The sequence below is a fragment of the Calliopsis andreniformis genome, chromosome 10 (assembly GCF_051401765.1).
Source record: "Calliopsis andreniformis isolate RMS-2024a chromosome 10, iyCalAndr_principal, whole genome shotgun sequence".
Classification (NCBI taxonomy): domain Eukaryota; kingdom Metazoa; phylum Arthropoda; class Insecta; order Hymenoptera; family Andrenidae; genus Calliopsis; species Calliopsis andreniformis.
Window position 1 is genome coordinate 15,204,597 of NC_135071.1, and position 17,331 is coordinate 15,221,927.

General features: G+C 40.7%; 1 protein-coding gene across 4 annotated transcripts in view; it reads right to left on the reverse strand.

The window, feature by feature from the left end:
• LOC143184316 (pseudouridylate synthase RPUSD2) overlaps window positions 1-17,331 on the reverse strand; it is a 163,235-nt gene that overhangs the window by 119,444 nt on the left and 26,460 nt on the right. The window contains exon 1 of one of the 4 annotated variants that reach the window (XM_076386430.1): window positions 6,800-7,345. The exons of the other annotated variants lie outside the window; for them this stretch is intronic. Within the exon in view, the coding sequence (XP_076242545.1) occupies window positions 6,800-6,949 (150 nt within the window). The 5' untranslated portion in view covers window positions 6,950-7,345. Of the gene's footprint in view, window positions 1-6,799; window positions 7,346-17,331 lie in introns of those variants that run through there. 4 annotated transcript variants of the gene reach the window in all.

The following is a 17,331-nucleotide window of genomic DNA, read 5'->3' on the forward strand; positions in this document are numbered from 1 at the left end:
CTCACCTTCCAGCTTCTCTCACTATATCCAAGGAGGGAATTCGCGTGGCAACCCTGTTCAAGATCCACTGAGAGGGGAGGATCGATAAAGCTGCGTGTCGATCGCGAGAAGGATCGAGCGACCTGTTAACGTTTTAAGATTACTCGAAACTGGAGCGAACTCGGGAAGAGCTGAGAGAAGCTAGAGATGTTTACCTGGCGAAAGACACGTTTAGATTATTTCGTTCGCGTTTAGACTAACGAGTTGCTGTGTTATTTCGAGGCGTAATGAGAACGAGAACGTCACTCGATTGGAAGGGTAAATATTCTGGCGGTGAAAACTGCTGGGGAAATGAGGATATATTTTGGAGATGAGAGAGAGCTGCGTTAGGGGTGGTAATGTGTTATGGTAATGAGTTGAGAAGTAATACGTGGTAAATTTGTGTATTGTATAATGTAAGTATACACTGTTCAGTTGCTGTTGACTTGTGATTTGGTGTAAATAGAGTTTACGAGGAACAGGAGATATTATTCTGAAATTTGGATTATGCCTCTGGGTTACAATGTGAAGAAGAGAGTGACACACTGTCAAAACTGTCTTGTTTTACACCTCACGGGACCTGAAGAAAACCTCAGCCAAGGAATATCAAACTTCTCCTAACCCACTATAAATTAACTATCACATTGTACTTCGTCAAGAACCCAAAGCAGTTCGAACACATTAATAGCTCACCAGAGCTTAAGAAAATCTACTCAAAAATTCACCAACAGACTAGCATTTCAAAGCCACAGACTTCAGCGCCTCACGTCTCGGTACTTCCTCAGCATTCTCCCTCACAAAGAAGAAACGGAAGATCTTCGAATTTTCCAATTTCCCGATCTTCACGGATTTCTCTACCCTTCCTGAGCGTTTCACCCTCTCCCCATCCGGGCCAGAATCGGCGATCTCTTACAGCGACTCGTAAATAGCAATGGTCCCATCTCGTACCGATCCTCCAGGCTGAAAAACGTCGAAAGAACCAGGAAGGGTTTCCTCGTGGCGCACGCGCGATCGATACGATTTTCACGCCGCTTTTTCCCCATCCTTTCCTCCCTTTCCCCCCGTAAATTTCATGTTTCACGAATTACGGTAATGCACGGTCCGCACGGAGAAGTAAAGCCGACTGAAAGGCGGCTGAACGATGGCAAAGCGATGGCAAAGTGCTCGTCAAATTATAGGTATGCAGCAGGGAACGTTTACGAGGCGGTTCGAGCTATTTGCTCGATTCGAATTTCGCACTAAGTGTCCCGGACTTTCCTTCCAGCTTTTTAGATCGTACGCTTTTAACGAGCCTGGGTGAACGAACCCATCTTCCGATTGATGAGGGATTTTTAGAAATGCTATGCTACATCGAGAATTGCTAACAGCTCTCGTTTCTATAAGGGGTGAGTTCGCGAGAAACAGGACCCCTAAATACTTCCGTCATTTCTGTACCTCAGAGCCAGAGGAACCTAAGTCTTCTACTAATGATAAGACTAATGACAAGTATATCAATTTACCAGGTATTCTATTTATTCTAAGTCTCTAAGATATATTATTTTATATATTTACTAGCTGATCAAAAATCCTCAGCAACAGTAGACAGTAAAAAATTCACTCTCAACTTTCTCAAATTTGCGATTTCCCTAATGTGTTCACGAATATGTTTCATACCAAAGATCGAAAGTTAAGTTAGTCTAAATCCTATAACACCGTCGTGTTAATTAAGGATTAAATATAGATGCTCCAGCTTAGGCATACGCCATTGAATGTTAATACGAAATACCTCGTCATCTATTATCTTCCCAAGCCTGTCCACCAAAGAATCATTTGCATGTTGCAGAAGCAGTATTAGTGCCCGTACTAATAGCAATCCCACTCATGGAATTAGATGTCACGATGCGATTCCCGATACACGAGGACAAGCGCTCTGCAGGTTATTTTCGATGCACTCTTCGTGCAGCGAGCATTTAGACCTCGACCACAGAAACGAGGAAGGATAACAGAATCGAATTTAACGCGCTCTTAGCCCGCCATGGGACCCAAAGGACGCTTTCCCCATCGCGAATGCGTTTTAACGCATCGATGGAACCTCTACACACCCCTTCCTCTCATTTTGTTAGATTACTTTCATCGTCAGGATGCGACTATCGAGTGTAGTAAATATTTAGCTTAACCCTTAATTGCTCTCATGGGGTTCTGGGAAATTCCAGGCATTAAAAATGTAGTTATGTTGGTAGGTTTCTTATCTACTGAAAGATAGCTTTTTTAGTGTCCTAGTAATCTTCAGTTAAGTCACATTGTTTCGTGTGCTACTCTGCAACTAGTGCTATCAATTGAGGCGTTGAGGGTAGTAAAGACGAATTTAATATAGCTGAGTTCCAAGAAAATCGCTTATTATTTGTGTTCTATAAGAGCGAATAAAAGTATTTTGAAAGTATTTTTGAAATTGTTAAGTTATTCTTTGCTACATGCAACGCCTCAATTTTTACTCATTAAGTGTATTGATAATAAAATTTTCAAAAATATCCCACAACTAGAGCAATTAAGAGTTAACTGCTTAATTCTCATGAAAGAAGCTGCCCATTTTCAGCGTTTCCCTTATTACTTGTCAAAGCTGAAGGGTGCACGTGTCCCTGTTCGAGCTGTTCCGTTTTGCGAACTGAAATATCCAGCTGGAATTAGACCAGCTCTCTCTTCCTCTCAACCCTCTGTGTTTCTGCACGCGCTGGACTTTTATGTAATAATGTGGAATTCATGGAGCCACAGAAAGGTGAGTTTTCTTTTAGGTGGGAAACTGAAGAACAAACTGGCGGAACTTTTGTTCTTGCTTGGTAATTAGTGACAAACTAACGTGTGTAACATTGTGAAACACTGTGTAACAAAGTGTAAGACTGTGTAACGCTATGTTAGTTAACATAAAAAGGCAGTCAATTAAGGAACTGTGCTCGTGCAAATTAAGGAACTGTGCTCGCGCAAACCATTCTATTTTCACCCCTTTTCGAAGGAGTATGAATGTTACCCGCGAGTTAGTCATTAAAATGGCTATGGTTATTAAGAATATTAATGTCGTACAGTGGAGCACTAGACTTCAGGAAATCGAAGTCGCGATACTCCTATCCCCTACATTTCCGTGTTATTTATAAACTTGCCTAATAATATTTCAACGATGTCGCGAAATTTGTAGCTTCAGCGTGAACAGAGACTCAACCCCTTTCGACGTATGAGTGGTACCCACGAGTTAGTCATTAAAATGGCTATGGTTGTTAAGAATATTAATGCGGTACAGTGTAGAACTAGACTTCAGGAAATCGAAGTCGCGATACTCCTATCCCCTGCACTTCCTCGCTATTTATAAACTTGCCTAATAATATTTCAACGATGTCACGAAATTCATAGCTTGAGCGTGAAGAGAGACACGCAAAAATGAAAGACGATACCTTCTCGAGAGACCTCGTTCATTGCTTGTACTTCCGAATCTCCAAGGAACTCAACGAAAGTGCTTCACACTTTCAATATCTTTGAATATTTACTCCACAAACAAATAGTATTCCACAGATACAAATTACGAAGCAACCATCCCTTGAATTTATTTTCCATGCAACAAGCAGCCTTCAACGCGGCACACGGCAGGATATTTCACGAAAAGCTCTAGGTCTAAGAGCAGAGGGAGTGAATCTCTGGTTCTTCCGCCAGGGCCGAAGACAAAGACTCGTTCCACAGCGATAAGTGCTCGAACATGCGAGACACGTGTCCCAGCACACCTTGTGTGTCGTTCGAGGCGTATATTTCATGCGGTATCGGAAGCGCTTCCTACCGAGCCACCCATAGAAACCATAAATCCGCGCGAAAGAAATATCCGGAAAAGTCAAAGGACACAGGAAGGAGCCCTGCCCAGGATAATGGATAATGGCCTGGCGGGCGAGTGGAATCGACTGTAAATCAGGCCAGGATTTCCAGCCAGACGCTTCTCGCTCGGATATTCCGTCGCAAGATATTGAAATATGGTATCCTTTTTAAGGCACTCGCGTAATTGTTACCATTCGCGGCGGCATTAACAGTCATCGACGCAAGTATCGATTCAGCGAAGGAAAAGCGAAGGAGATCACTTTGGGAAAGTGATCGCTTTCGAATGGGTCACGGTTAAAATTCTGCTGATCAAATTGAAGATCATTAAACTCGAATTCTACTACTTCGACTGCAACCTAATCCATTTATATTAAAAACGAAACTAGTTTCTAGTGAATGAGCTGACATTTAAGTGAGACCACGACCAGTTACATTATACAGAAACAGCTGACTGCGGGGAAAAAAAGAATGGTCGATGTAACGCGAATATGAATCTTCAGTCTATTTGTTTTCCGCATCCTTGGAAATTCCCAAGCCACTGCGTACAATGCTTAGCGCGACTACTAAAAGCCGCAATGCAAACAAGGATATTCACGAGATAGTCGAGGTCGAGCAAATTCGTTGCGAATCAAAAATTACATAATTGTGCCAAGATAGCTTCGAAGGTGATGCATAGGCAGGCGTGAAATTTTTACAAGCGATAACGATAATTAACACCAGTGTTAATACGCTTCTAGTTTGTCAAACTATTTCGAGCACGTCTCTAGCAATTTTTTCCACTGACTGTTCTACATTTTCAGGCGAGGATTCGATTTTAATTAAAAAGAGAACAAGTTATATTATTCTAAAGTTAGAACATTTTTGTGAAATAAATGAGAGAGTTAATGCGCAGCTGTGTTTTATTTAATTTAATAGTAATTCATTTAAGTTTAATTTTGGAATTTTTCAAAAGTATTTCCTTGTCAGAGAAGTCATTTGACGTTAAAGACTTAAGGGATATCAACTCAAACTGGACAATATCATGTAGGGGAAGCAGAAGAGTGAAAAGTAGGACAAGTGGGAAAATGAAATTTCAACAATTTCCGACGTTTATAATCTTGTCCTCTCAGCGACCACATTTTCCATTTTTCTCCCTCTTTTGTGTTCGTGAAAGGGAAGCATAGACTTAATTGTTTACATGGCGCAACAAAGATACGAACACAAGATTACAACTCGATTCACCTAAGTAAGGTTACCATGGGATGCTAGCGCGAGCCTTTTAGAACCAAAACGAGTGTCTACGTTGTAAACACAGTTGGCTACGAGCAAAAACTTCGCGTCCTCGAACTATCCTTCAATAGAAATGTACAACCGTAACGCAAATACGCCTCAATACTCCCTTAAAAGAATTTTCTTCAACACCTAACACAGGCCTCAACCCAATTAACCCTAGTACGTTCCTCGGCTCCTTTTTTAACCTATTCGTGCTTGTTTTTCTTTCAAAAGCACAATTTCAGTCTTAAGAAAAATATGAGGCTGTTATTAGTTAGACCTTTATTCTTCTACCATGATGTGAATTATATTTAAACATTGTTAATAAAAATAACGAGAGAAAAATTGTTCGAGTGCAGATTGAAAGCTAGTGACATATTAACTCGTTTCAAATGTCTCGATTTTTTATTATTATTATTACTATTATTAAATGGAACAATTGTAGAATATACAGACTTTCTGAAAATAAGAGATACAAGTTTCTTATTTAAATTTCAAGAAAATTATTTTTTCTCAGATTATAAGAAACTCTAAACTTCTGAACAGCAGTAGACAGATACTATATTTGCACTTGAACAAGTATTGATGCGTTAATCTATCTTCTAGGATCTAGAGTTATGCAATTCGTAGTTAATGATATCCTCTCTCATTTAAATGGACTGTACACACGTTAAAGAAAATGGCAAAGCATAAGGTACTTCAATACTTGTAGTCCAATACACTCCACAAATAATCAGTCCCCTATATTGTGAAAATAATGTTTCTATTCTCTTCCTCAAAAATCTTACTTTAATTCTCCCCTAACATAACCACCTAATAACACAGTAAAATTACTTTTTTTTATAATACTGTTCTTTACGTACTTTGACTAATAATAACTCTTCTGTGCACTAATGTTTCTATTCAACATTTTTATTACTAGCATAAAACAGCCATTTACCAAGACTCAACTGTATTCACAGTCGCTTTTATTCAGGCTTAGCATACAAATTTAATATCGCTAAAAATGCAGCAAAACATCGATTAAGATTTAAATACCAATCCATTTCAAATAGATTTACCTATCAACTGAGTGCCTTACTTTGACACTGCCATTGAACAATAGCATAAAAATCCTACTGAATTTGAATTTTCCATATCTTTCTGTTCTTTCGGTTCCTCCCTTTTCCGAACAAGTAACTCAATAAATTAACCCTTTATCTACCCCCCAAAAAATTGTCTCCCCCCTTAAGAAATACTACAATCAACAAAAATTCAACAGAGTCTCACAAGGAAATATTAGGACTGACTCTCATTGATTTTAATAAAATTTGACAGAATTATAGGTCCATCTGTCTTTGAGTCTCCAAACGAGAAACAAATTCTACATTCATTTTCTTCATAACTGACTGATTCTACATATAGATCTACAGAATGATCCTCTTGTTGGAGACTCAAAAACAGTACTGCCACAAAAAATGGCGCCACAAAGTGGGAAAGCGCATAAGAGCACTGTGGGCCTCTTACGCCACAATAATAGCACCCCTGCGTTGTTTTCGCAGCGACGCTACTTCCAGTCTCCTATCAAGAGTATCACCCTCTACAATCCTCCCAAACTTCATAAAAATCTCTGAGACTCCAACACTTCCCTCGTCAGATCCCCGACGGAAGTCCCATGGTCGATAATCGAGCCACGAGCACAACAAAGCGAACAGTGTCCTACCTTTCGCGGTTCAGGGGCGTAGATCCCAGGCAGAGGCGCGAGCAAGTGCAGTCCTGGGTTGGGTATACCTGGCGCTGGGTGTCCAGGCGGAATCGGCAGCGGCACCAGCTTCAGGCCCCAGGGTAGGTACCAAGGCGCCGTGTGGTGCATGATCGCGGCACGATCGTCGACGATTTCACGGGGTCGCGGGGTCGTCACTTGACACGGCCAAGCCTCGTGGCCCCCTAAGCTTTCTCAGCCTCGTTCACAGCAAGCCTCGGGTGAGCTATCGAGATCACCTTGGCATCTTCCAGTGAAACGTGCGCTCAGCCGATCTCAGGCTCGATCGTTCCTCGCGTTCACCCCCGTGTGCCAGCGGTGTGCGCGTCTAATCACACGCGTCGCGAGCACTCGGCGCGCACTGGCTTCATATTTAGAACGACTCGGTGGATGCTCGGCGGACGTTTGCGAAACGAGCGATCGGCGTTGCGTCGGTCAGGCACGGAGAAGCACGGGACAAGCGCGATGGGAGCGAAGCGTAAAACGACCCGACGCGTTCACCGTGAGCGCGCGGCAACGACTGATCGAGCGTCGACGCGCGAGCACATGGCCGCCCGCGTCCGCTCCCACCATCGCGGCGGCGCGCGCCCGAGCTGCTTCTAGGCCGCCAGACGCTCGCTGCACCCCCTCCTCGGCCACCCCATTTTCCGCGGAACCCCCGGCTACAACCGTTTGATACGTTTGACTTTTCCTCTCTCCTGCGCCGCCCCTTCCACCCTTCTTGTCTTTCCCTCGTTCTGCTTCTTCAGCGAGCGCCGATACACCCCTGGCCGCTGTTGTTCCGCGGCTACGCGCTCTCTTAACGAGCGGAATAGCTGATGAGACCGCGCGACGAACTTTCGCGAGCGAGGCCTTCGGCTTTTGAGGCGATTTCGAACGATAACTGGGGAAATCGAGCGAGCGCTGATTTGACGGGGAAAAATGAGTCGGAGTGAATGGGGAGAGGAGCGTGGAGGAGCTGGAATGTTGGGGATGGGATGAGTGTTGGGTGAACTTGGAGAGGTACTGGCGAGGACCCAGTTGCTAGTCAGAACCCAATTCCTGGGCAGTTTAGTGCCTAAATGTATGCGTGAAGTTTAGTTTGGTTAACGTTTTTGAGAAAAAGTTAGTAAATAATTGTTACCTATTTTGATATGTGAATGTGATATGTGAAATTTAATAGCTGGTAGTGGAGACATACTACCCCTAATAATTAAGTCATTCAGTTGAATTATTACCATTGGTGAAAGGTTTTCAATTAAACGCAACAATACAGGATTATTTAAAAATATTGCAGTTATTGAAAATGTAAAATATTGATGTTCCAAACCCATCTAATATTTCCATGTGTTTTATACTCATACAGTAACATTTTATAAAAACCCAGCAAGCAATATTATAAGCATTGTTTTCGAAACTTTTACTTACAATTAGTAGAATAAGTTAATCTAGTCGATTATATGCATAGAAAACAGTTGCTCAAAATATTCTCCTGTATAACATATTTCAAAATCATCGAAATCCATGAACAAATACCATTTCGATAAATTAGTCGAGTGTTGTATTTTCTTGAGATCTTAGTATAGATATAACTAATTTATAGAGAATAGATGTCTTTCTGAAGTCGTTTTGAAAGTCGAGAAGTTATCTGATATATCAGGGCTGAGAGTGAAAGTAAAAGAGTTATAAAGTTTTAAATTGACCTCAGATATTACTACTCGCTATAAACTCTATTTATATCCCGTCGAGAGTTTATAAGGAACAGTAATACCTCCCTCAGGTCAATTTAGAAGTCAGTAACTTATTTCTGTCCTATCAGGGATGAAAATACGACGAAATAAGAGAAATTCTGTATGGTAATGCCTAGGTATAAGCATAGTAAGTAAACTCAATTTTCATAATACTAAAAATTTCATTCCACATTCTGGAGTTACAGTGTCACATTACAGCGTCGCCTAAGTATGTCGAAAATATGGAACAGAATCTTATGATCTCGTTTCATTCTCCAAAAAATTGAGTTTGTATTCTGATCGAGAACGAGTGCACGTAAGTACGGAATATTCGCAGTCTGACCACTGACTTTATCTACTGCAAACTGGAGGCGTACCTCTCGCCTCGTGAAACCCTCCAGCGCCAGAACTATGCTTCGGTGCACGTGCACTTTGCCAAACTTCAAAGTCAATTTTCTGGGAAACGGAAGGGAATATAAAAAATTTAATTGCATATTTTTCACTTGTTTTATACCGAATCACTCTTCTGCTTCTATCATTAGTAAACAACAAAGTAGATTTATTTTAATTATTAGGAACTTATTAAGGTGCTCTAAGTAATTTTCATGTTTCAAGGTAGTATAAAAGACATCTCACCACGCATATTTAGGTATTAAAGAGGTGGGACACTTTTAACCGCCACGCTTGAAAGAGTTAAATAATTAATCAGAACTTACTCCCTGTATACGCCTCGTAAACTCCGTAATAAATACAGTGATGAGCGCCATGGAGTAATTTCTCTAAATTCGTAAGTTTCATATTTCACGTGTACGCCAAGGTCTATAAAAGAAAGAATTTTCTTTTACGATACATCCCTTATCGTTTCAACTTCACAATTATTAAGTCCGAGTAATTCTCTGTTTACTACTAGACCTCTGCTCGAAAATCGAAAACGAGCTACCAGCGCATGGAATCTGAGAAAAGTACCCTCACCCTATAAGCTCAGCTCTGTGCCCTCGCAAACGAAGGGGCAATTTATTACAGGCAATTTGGGCACCGAAAAAGCAACGAACCCGGGGCGACCAATGCTCCAGCGCCTCGTTACACGATCGGGATTCAATTTCGCGCTGTATTCGCGCAAAACTCGACCACGAATGCTGCGGATGAATTATTCCTATATTAAATAACCGGGCGCGCCAGATCGAGAATCGCCAGCGATTAAATTACACGGCAGTTTCATCGACTCGTTAGAAACTCCTGGCAGAGATATCGCGCGAATTATTTACATTCTCGTTAAATATAATTACCGTCCGACGGGTGCAATCTAAAATTGGACATACGCCGTGGGATCCAAACGTATCTAACTTCGCCGAGCCGAGGAGATACTCGTTGACTATCAAACGAGATCCCATATTGCCCTGATCTCCCCTAACGAATCATATATTTATCGACGGGCCAGCTTCCTCGATTCGAGCTCGCAAACGAGCTCGGTTAAAATGCCATCAGCGGACAACTGGCGGCCAATTTCACGGAAAAAATTACTGCCGGTAATATTAACGAGGGAAATAGTGGCTTCGCCATGTGTAACGATACTGTCGACGTGTTACATCCACCGTGATCCCTCTTGCATTTAAAATGAATGGAATTATAATTAAATCTGCGCCCCGTCGATTCTGATTTCATTACACGGGCTGGTTGCAGGGCGCAAAACTTTGCAAGACTGTGGTACAGAGTGAACTCATTGAACCCTCGTTAAGTGATCCAATTTGGAGTATTTGGAATCGATCAACGAGAGAAGATGAATTAGTTTGTGTTTGATATGTATGATTGGATTATGGGGGAGCTTTGATAACTGAGCGTCGATATGGTTCAGTGTTACTTGTTTAGTGAAGAAAGTTCGTGAATGAAAGCAGAGCTGACTTTCGTTATAGGTACGATTTTTAATGTTAGGACTCTTTGATTTTCAAATTTTCGAATTTTCAAGAATTTCAATATTTAACCCACTCACAACTGTATCTCTACATTTCGAAACATATCTGACGTGCCAGTACGTCATCGGTGGCGAATGGATTAAACACACGATTTATCTTGACAATTTTATAAGCTCGTTACTCATAACCAGACTACGGATTTTTATGCATTTATGGAAATTTTAAACGCTTAAAAAAATTACAGAATTCATATATTTACAAAAATATTGAATGTTAAAAAATATTGAATATTAAAAAGTATCGAATATTAAAAAGTATAAATATTAAAAAATACTCGATATTAAAAAACAAACAAATCACAAAAAATAAACTGCAAATTATAGTATTTAGAGAACGAAACATGAATCTTCAGTTTGCTTTCATTTCTATCACTGTGTTTATGAAAAAGTAAAATTTCATAAAAAACAGCAGTCTATTCGCAACGAATCGCGCGACTACACCCAGTAAGCATAGTAATCTCAAGTGCAGCAGTTTAGCAAACGCGGAGAATTTACCGATCGTAACACGCATCCCAAACGAACGCGGCAGAACGAGGCCTGGACGCTATTAAAACCGGGCAGGAATGACAAGGCATCGGTAAACAGCAGGTGTACACCCACTACGTTCGAGCAAATATTGATGAACAAACGTTCATTCGCCGCGAGACGAGTGTCGAGTATTAATATTAATGGGGCGTCATTACACTTGCTGATCGCGGCCCCAGACTTTTCGCATAATTCGCGAAATTGACGTGCTCGCGTCGAGTGCAACATCTGAACTTCTCGAAAAGCGAGACCGAAAGGTGGAGGGGGTTGGATATTCGAGGCCTAATTTCCACGGAAATCTGTAGAACGTATCGGGCACGAAATTAGAGCCCGTTGCCGCGGAGAGGCTCAATTAAATTGAAGTTAATCACGGGGAATTTAATTAAATGAAAATTAATATCGCCGAATTCAATTACAGCCGATAATAATAATTTCCCCGAGATTTTCGCGGGCGAAATTGCTACGTGACGGGGCTGGCGCGTTCATAATGCAACGCAGCGACGCGGTCGGCTCGACTGCAACACATGAGTGTCCTATCGTCGCCGATATCTCCCTCGTCGGTTCATTATTCAGAGATCGAAGGATATCCGGACAGGCAGCGTGTAACAGGCCGCATCGACGCACGAGATTTCCAGTCATTGACACGGGGCCTCGTCACGCGAGTATTTTTTGCGTAACGCTGGTGTAGCGTCATTTGTTATCAGAGTTGCCACACGAGTTCCCTTCTTGGGTATAGTGGGGGAAACTGGGAGGGGAAAGAAGAAATAAGGGGTGTTCTAGCGTGTAGTGTTGTTAAAGTCTCGCTGGGGTCTGGGGTTTAGTTATGACTTCCCTCACCTTACAATTTTTCCTAGTATACTCAAGGAGAGGACTCGTGTGGCAACCCTGTTCGTTATGCTACGTTTAGGCTGCGTGTTCTGATGATTATGTCTGAACTTTTCGTCAGAAAACGTATCCACTGTAATCGCAGACTTAGGGAACTTTTGGTCAGACAATCGAGTTCATTAACCTAAAGTTGATCAATAGTATCTTTTCATTTTGGTTGCAATTGGATTTACATGGACAACTTTGATCAACTTCAGGTTGATAATCTTGGTTGCCCGATCAAAAATTGCTTCTAATGTATGATTCATGTTCCATGACAAGTTCTATGAAAAATATTTTCCCTAATGCTTTCGAAGTGGCTTCTTACGGGACACGAATAGTAAACGTAGTTTTATGGAGTAACGAATAATCACACTCGCGTGAGGAATTAAGAACGCCCCCGTTTTTGGGTACGCCAAACCTTGAATTCCATCCGCGAAACCGCTGACACGACGATCACGATTACAGGGGAACACTTTCAACTCGCTGAGAGAAAAATCGATAAACGAAACGGTTTCGAAACGCTCGCGGTTACTAACTGCAGCGTGCGTACATGTGTGTCTCTGTGTGTGAATGAGACAGCAGAGATTTGAGTGAGTAGGATATGATGTGAATTCAACGACCGAAACTATTCAGGAATTTGAAGCTTCCCTGAGAGAGGGCTTTACACTGCACGTGCGCGTTTATGCAATTTTAATTTAATTTCCTGCGAGACAAACCGGATTAATCAGATTTAAGAGCGCTACGATTTTGGATTATTCTCTACTATTGGAATATACTCTTGTTTCATTTTGTGGGTGGATCCCGATACTTTGAAGAGAAATGTGTTTTGGGGAATTACTGCTGGGGGAAGCAGCTGTTTGAAGGCACTTCATTTAGAGTAGTCATTTTAAACACAAGTGGAGAATAAAGCAGAGGAGCGAGTAGAAAGGGGAGGATCACATTAAATCAATTGGTTTTGCATCAACTATATGTATTCCATTTATTTTAGAATTAACTTGTTTTATGATTTTCGGGATCGGGTTAAGCGACAGCATTTTATCATCATACTTAACTCGTTTTAATTTTTACATATTCAAATATTCACATTTTCGAGAAAGTATGCAAAGATTCCAATCTATAAATCTCTAAATTTTCTAATATTAAAATCTCCATATACATACTGAACTCAAGATTTTAAATATTCAAACTGAACTTTTCAAATACACGGGGATTCAAATTTAAAACATTTGGAATAGTCAATATAGATATTTCTACACCAAAGTTACCTCTCACTATGAGATCCATAAACGAACCAACTGTTCAACTAACGATAATGTAAATCAAAGTGCTAAGGATCCAGCGACTCTCCAAGCTCGAATGGATTAAACACAGAAACCGTGACCAAGAGTGAGCCAAGATCAGAAACGAAAATCCCCGTCTATTTTCGAGGAAGAGAGAACGAACGCATCGTGGCAGAGCAGCTCAAGGTAAAATACAGTCGCCACGTATCTCCGTTTTCTGGCTGTGGACAAAGAGCTGCACTCCAGGCTATTTGCTCCCGTGATATTTGTAAGCCGTGTGCGAAGAACATTGCGCCTGAGCGTCCTGCTCGCGTCTGAACCGCTTCAGAGCAAGACAGAGGGATTCAAACACCACGCGAGTGATCGTGGTAATGGATACCTCGAAATTAATGGCTCGATTCGTCGATTAAAATTATCCCTCCAATGAGCAGACTCATTCTCCAGTAAACTTTAACTGGGGGTGAAGAAATTGGTTATAAGCCTCAGCCTTAGATCTGAGCGAGACATTAGCAGCACAATACAGTAGGACATCCATCATTCCTTCACCCACCTACTAATCTCTCCCTACTGTATTCAAAGAGGGAATTCGTGTGGCAACTCTGCTAAGGGGATACCTAAAGCTGGGTCTACACCTAGTCAAGTATCTAAACCTGGGTCTACACCCAATTTGCAAACAGTTAGCAAACTTTTTATCACCCTTACTCGATGTTTCCGCGAACACCAAGAACAATACGTAAACAGACAACTTCCAGGAAATTTAATATCCATACTGTTCGAGAACGCTTCGCAAACTCTGGTATATTTGCATTTTAACGTCAACCACGGACATTAAAAACACAGAAGACTGGAAAAAGGCAGTGGAAAGGCTGTCCTGCTCTGTTTGGAGATACTAGAGGATCGATAGGTGCAAAAAAATCCCTAGGGTCAATAGAGGGGCCTAGATCGGGGAACAATAAAGGTACCAGTCAATGACTGGCGATCAGAGAGCGTTGGGGAGAGAAGAAACCCGATTCCGCGGTACCACCTGTCGGCTATTTGTCATTCGGAGCGCATAGCTGAACGGATAATTTATCGCGGGTACTCAAGAGGAGCGGGCGTAATGGCCGCTATGATCCGCAATCGCGGCTCGGTGACTAGTGGCACGATGAATGCACAACCAGGAATCTCTTCTACGATACGCATAAGTCGACCAACAGCGAGGCATCGCTGTTTTACTTCCACGTGCCATTTTGGCCGCCTTATGTAACCACGATTACGTCTCCTTTCTTGTTCTTCAATAAACACTGTACATGTATCAAACAATTCCTTTTTTTCGTCAATTTATTTGGCTCTGTTTTTGCGCATTTTATATGAAAAAGGTGAAACATCACGGAGAGAATTTAAGAGGAAAATCGATCCAAATCGTATCCATATGAAACATTTCTTTTTCGTAGATTGGGAATTTATGTATCTCATAAAACATTTCATCTTTTATGAATTATTATTTTCCATTGATGTATGAAAGAAATTCGAATAAGATTAAATGGTATTTCTATAGAAAATGTCTTTTAACTTTTAATTCTAGGGATTAATGAAAGAGTTGTTTAATATATATTATTTCTTGGAGATTTCGTGGCGATGCTAATCCTTCCTATTATCGTCACTCTGTGCTGATATGTTCAGCTCCAAGAATAATTCCAGCGTCGTGGTTGCGCAACGAAAAGTTTCGTTACCGATTGCAGTCGTCCATCATCTTTCACTTTCTTGTGAACTTTGAACTTTCGAACCAGCGCCAAGTTCCCCGCGAAATTTTCGAGTCTAGCTGCAGCTGCAGGCGACGGACGCATTCAAATTTTACGATCAATATTTCTCGATCAAATTTGCAAGTTAATCGTTCGTCTGTCGTCAATTACGATGAACATTTATGGATCCATGAATTCGGAGATCTACTTTAAGTAAAATACAATGCTTGCATAAGGAAAATTTCACGCGCTGCACACTTTCCCCGGATGATAAACTCGACCGGAAAAGGAAGTCGCGAAAGTGGCGAGATTCTATCGAATTTTTCGAATTCCTACCCATCCGCTTGGCAATAGTTCTCAAGCGGTTTTAGGAGCACTGAATGAACAGAGTTTCTACGATCTACGTGCACAGTTCATTCATATGGAACATAATTGGCAATGATCGTTGAACGATGAATTGCAAATATAAATCAGATTAATCACGTCGGGGAAGGTGAACTTCAAGCGAGAATAAATTGTTAACAGTGAAATTGAAAGTTGCCTCGTTCTCTCTGTTGCTCAAACGAAATTAAAAGTGATTAGAACTGCGATTGATTACTCAGGAAGCGCGATATGTAAACGAGTGAACAGTAATTCGTCGAGGATATCATTTTTCCTGTTTACATAGGACGTAATTGCAACGCAGAATTACACAGAATTAACGAGCCCTGGCTGAAAAGGGAACAGGGCTAGCCCTTAAACCCAGTTTCTATGCATATAAAGCGTGTATTGAACATTATTGAGGGCCATGTTGCAAAGAAACGATGTCGTAGAATATAATACTGGGAATGTAAACCGAATGCACTGGCAGGAAAGGAAATTTTAAAATCTAACTATCGGGATATTCGAAGCACTTGGCTCCCATAAAAACGGGACTTAAACCCTTTCTGTCTCGGATTACTTTCCATTACCCACGAAAAAATTTGATGCACTTTCCTGGTACTAATTCACTTGAAATATTAAAGTTTATATTGAGCAAATTTTTTTCTTGGAAATTTTACTCAGAAAAGTGCAACACCATGTCAGTTGCCATTGACTACCATGCCAGGTATACCTGCTGGTTGCTCGGATAATGGTAGCCAGAAAATTGAAGGGGTGGTTCACTCTGATCTTAAAATCGCGTGGGCGGAGGCGCGCGTAGAATTCTCGCGCGAAGACAGAAATGGTGATTAGGGTAAAATGCCAAAAATCTACGGCATCATCCATCAGGCATCGTTGAGTTATTGGTCGAGACGTCGGCTGTATAGCAGACGTCAAAATACGCCATTAGACGAGGCCGATTATAAATCACTCTAAGTACCACTTACATCTTCTTCGCGTAATTGTTCTAAATATACAATCACAGCTACTTCGTGTGAAAACGAAAACCGATCGGCGAGTTCGAGGAACCTAGGTGAACAATGGGAGACGATATTCGATATTTTACACTTCCTGCTTTACATTGCGTTTTAGAGTGTAACTGTAGACTGTACTTTCATTTATATGTTTGTACAACATGAAAGTTACCTCACATCTTTTGTTATAAATTTCACTGTGGAGGAACAATGGTTCTAGGAAAAATTGATTCAGAAATAAAGTTTCAGTTCTTTGATATAGGAGTTACTTTTACAAACTTCGTTTTAGTCTGATTTAATTTGTTCATATTGTAATCTTTAGAGATAAAATTTCATATTTTAGAGTAAATTTTCACACGAAAATTCTTTTTGTAATCTTTCCTCATAATTAAAGGGCTCCTTTTAATTGAGGATTAAATTTAAAAATTGTTGTGTTCATTCATGTACAGTGATTATTGAATTTATATGTTATACATTTTGCGTGAAAATTGAAGAAGTTGGACAAGGGCTGGAAGAAATTCAGGAGATAAAAGAGTAAATATGCTGGAGAATTTCTTACAATTAATACAGTAGAATTGTTTCAACGATCAGTATAACCAAATAGCTTAGGTATTGTACAGTCTAGAATTTGCAATTCTACCAGCCACAGAGCCTAGTACCTACCAAGAAAGCTAAGAACAGAACTATTACACAATACTATACTTCAAAGAAATTTCAAAGTATGTTTTAAATATACATACAGTAGGGAACAAAAGAAGGTTTCAAATTACCATTTACGTATACGCTGCGAATTATAAAGGTGAGCGGTCTACTTGCAAGTAAAAAATCTACAAAAAATTCATTTTCTCATTTACTCTGTCTTACAGCAATTTACAATACAAAAGAAGTGATAGATTTACTTTCCTCAGATTCCTGAATACCTTCTCAATTTTACAAAATTGCGATATTCTATCATCTCTCATTTACCTTCCAACTTTCTTCTCTTCAATATCCACTCACGTATAAAACTTCAATTGCACACAATAGTACATACCAGTCTATGTACCACT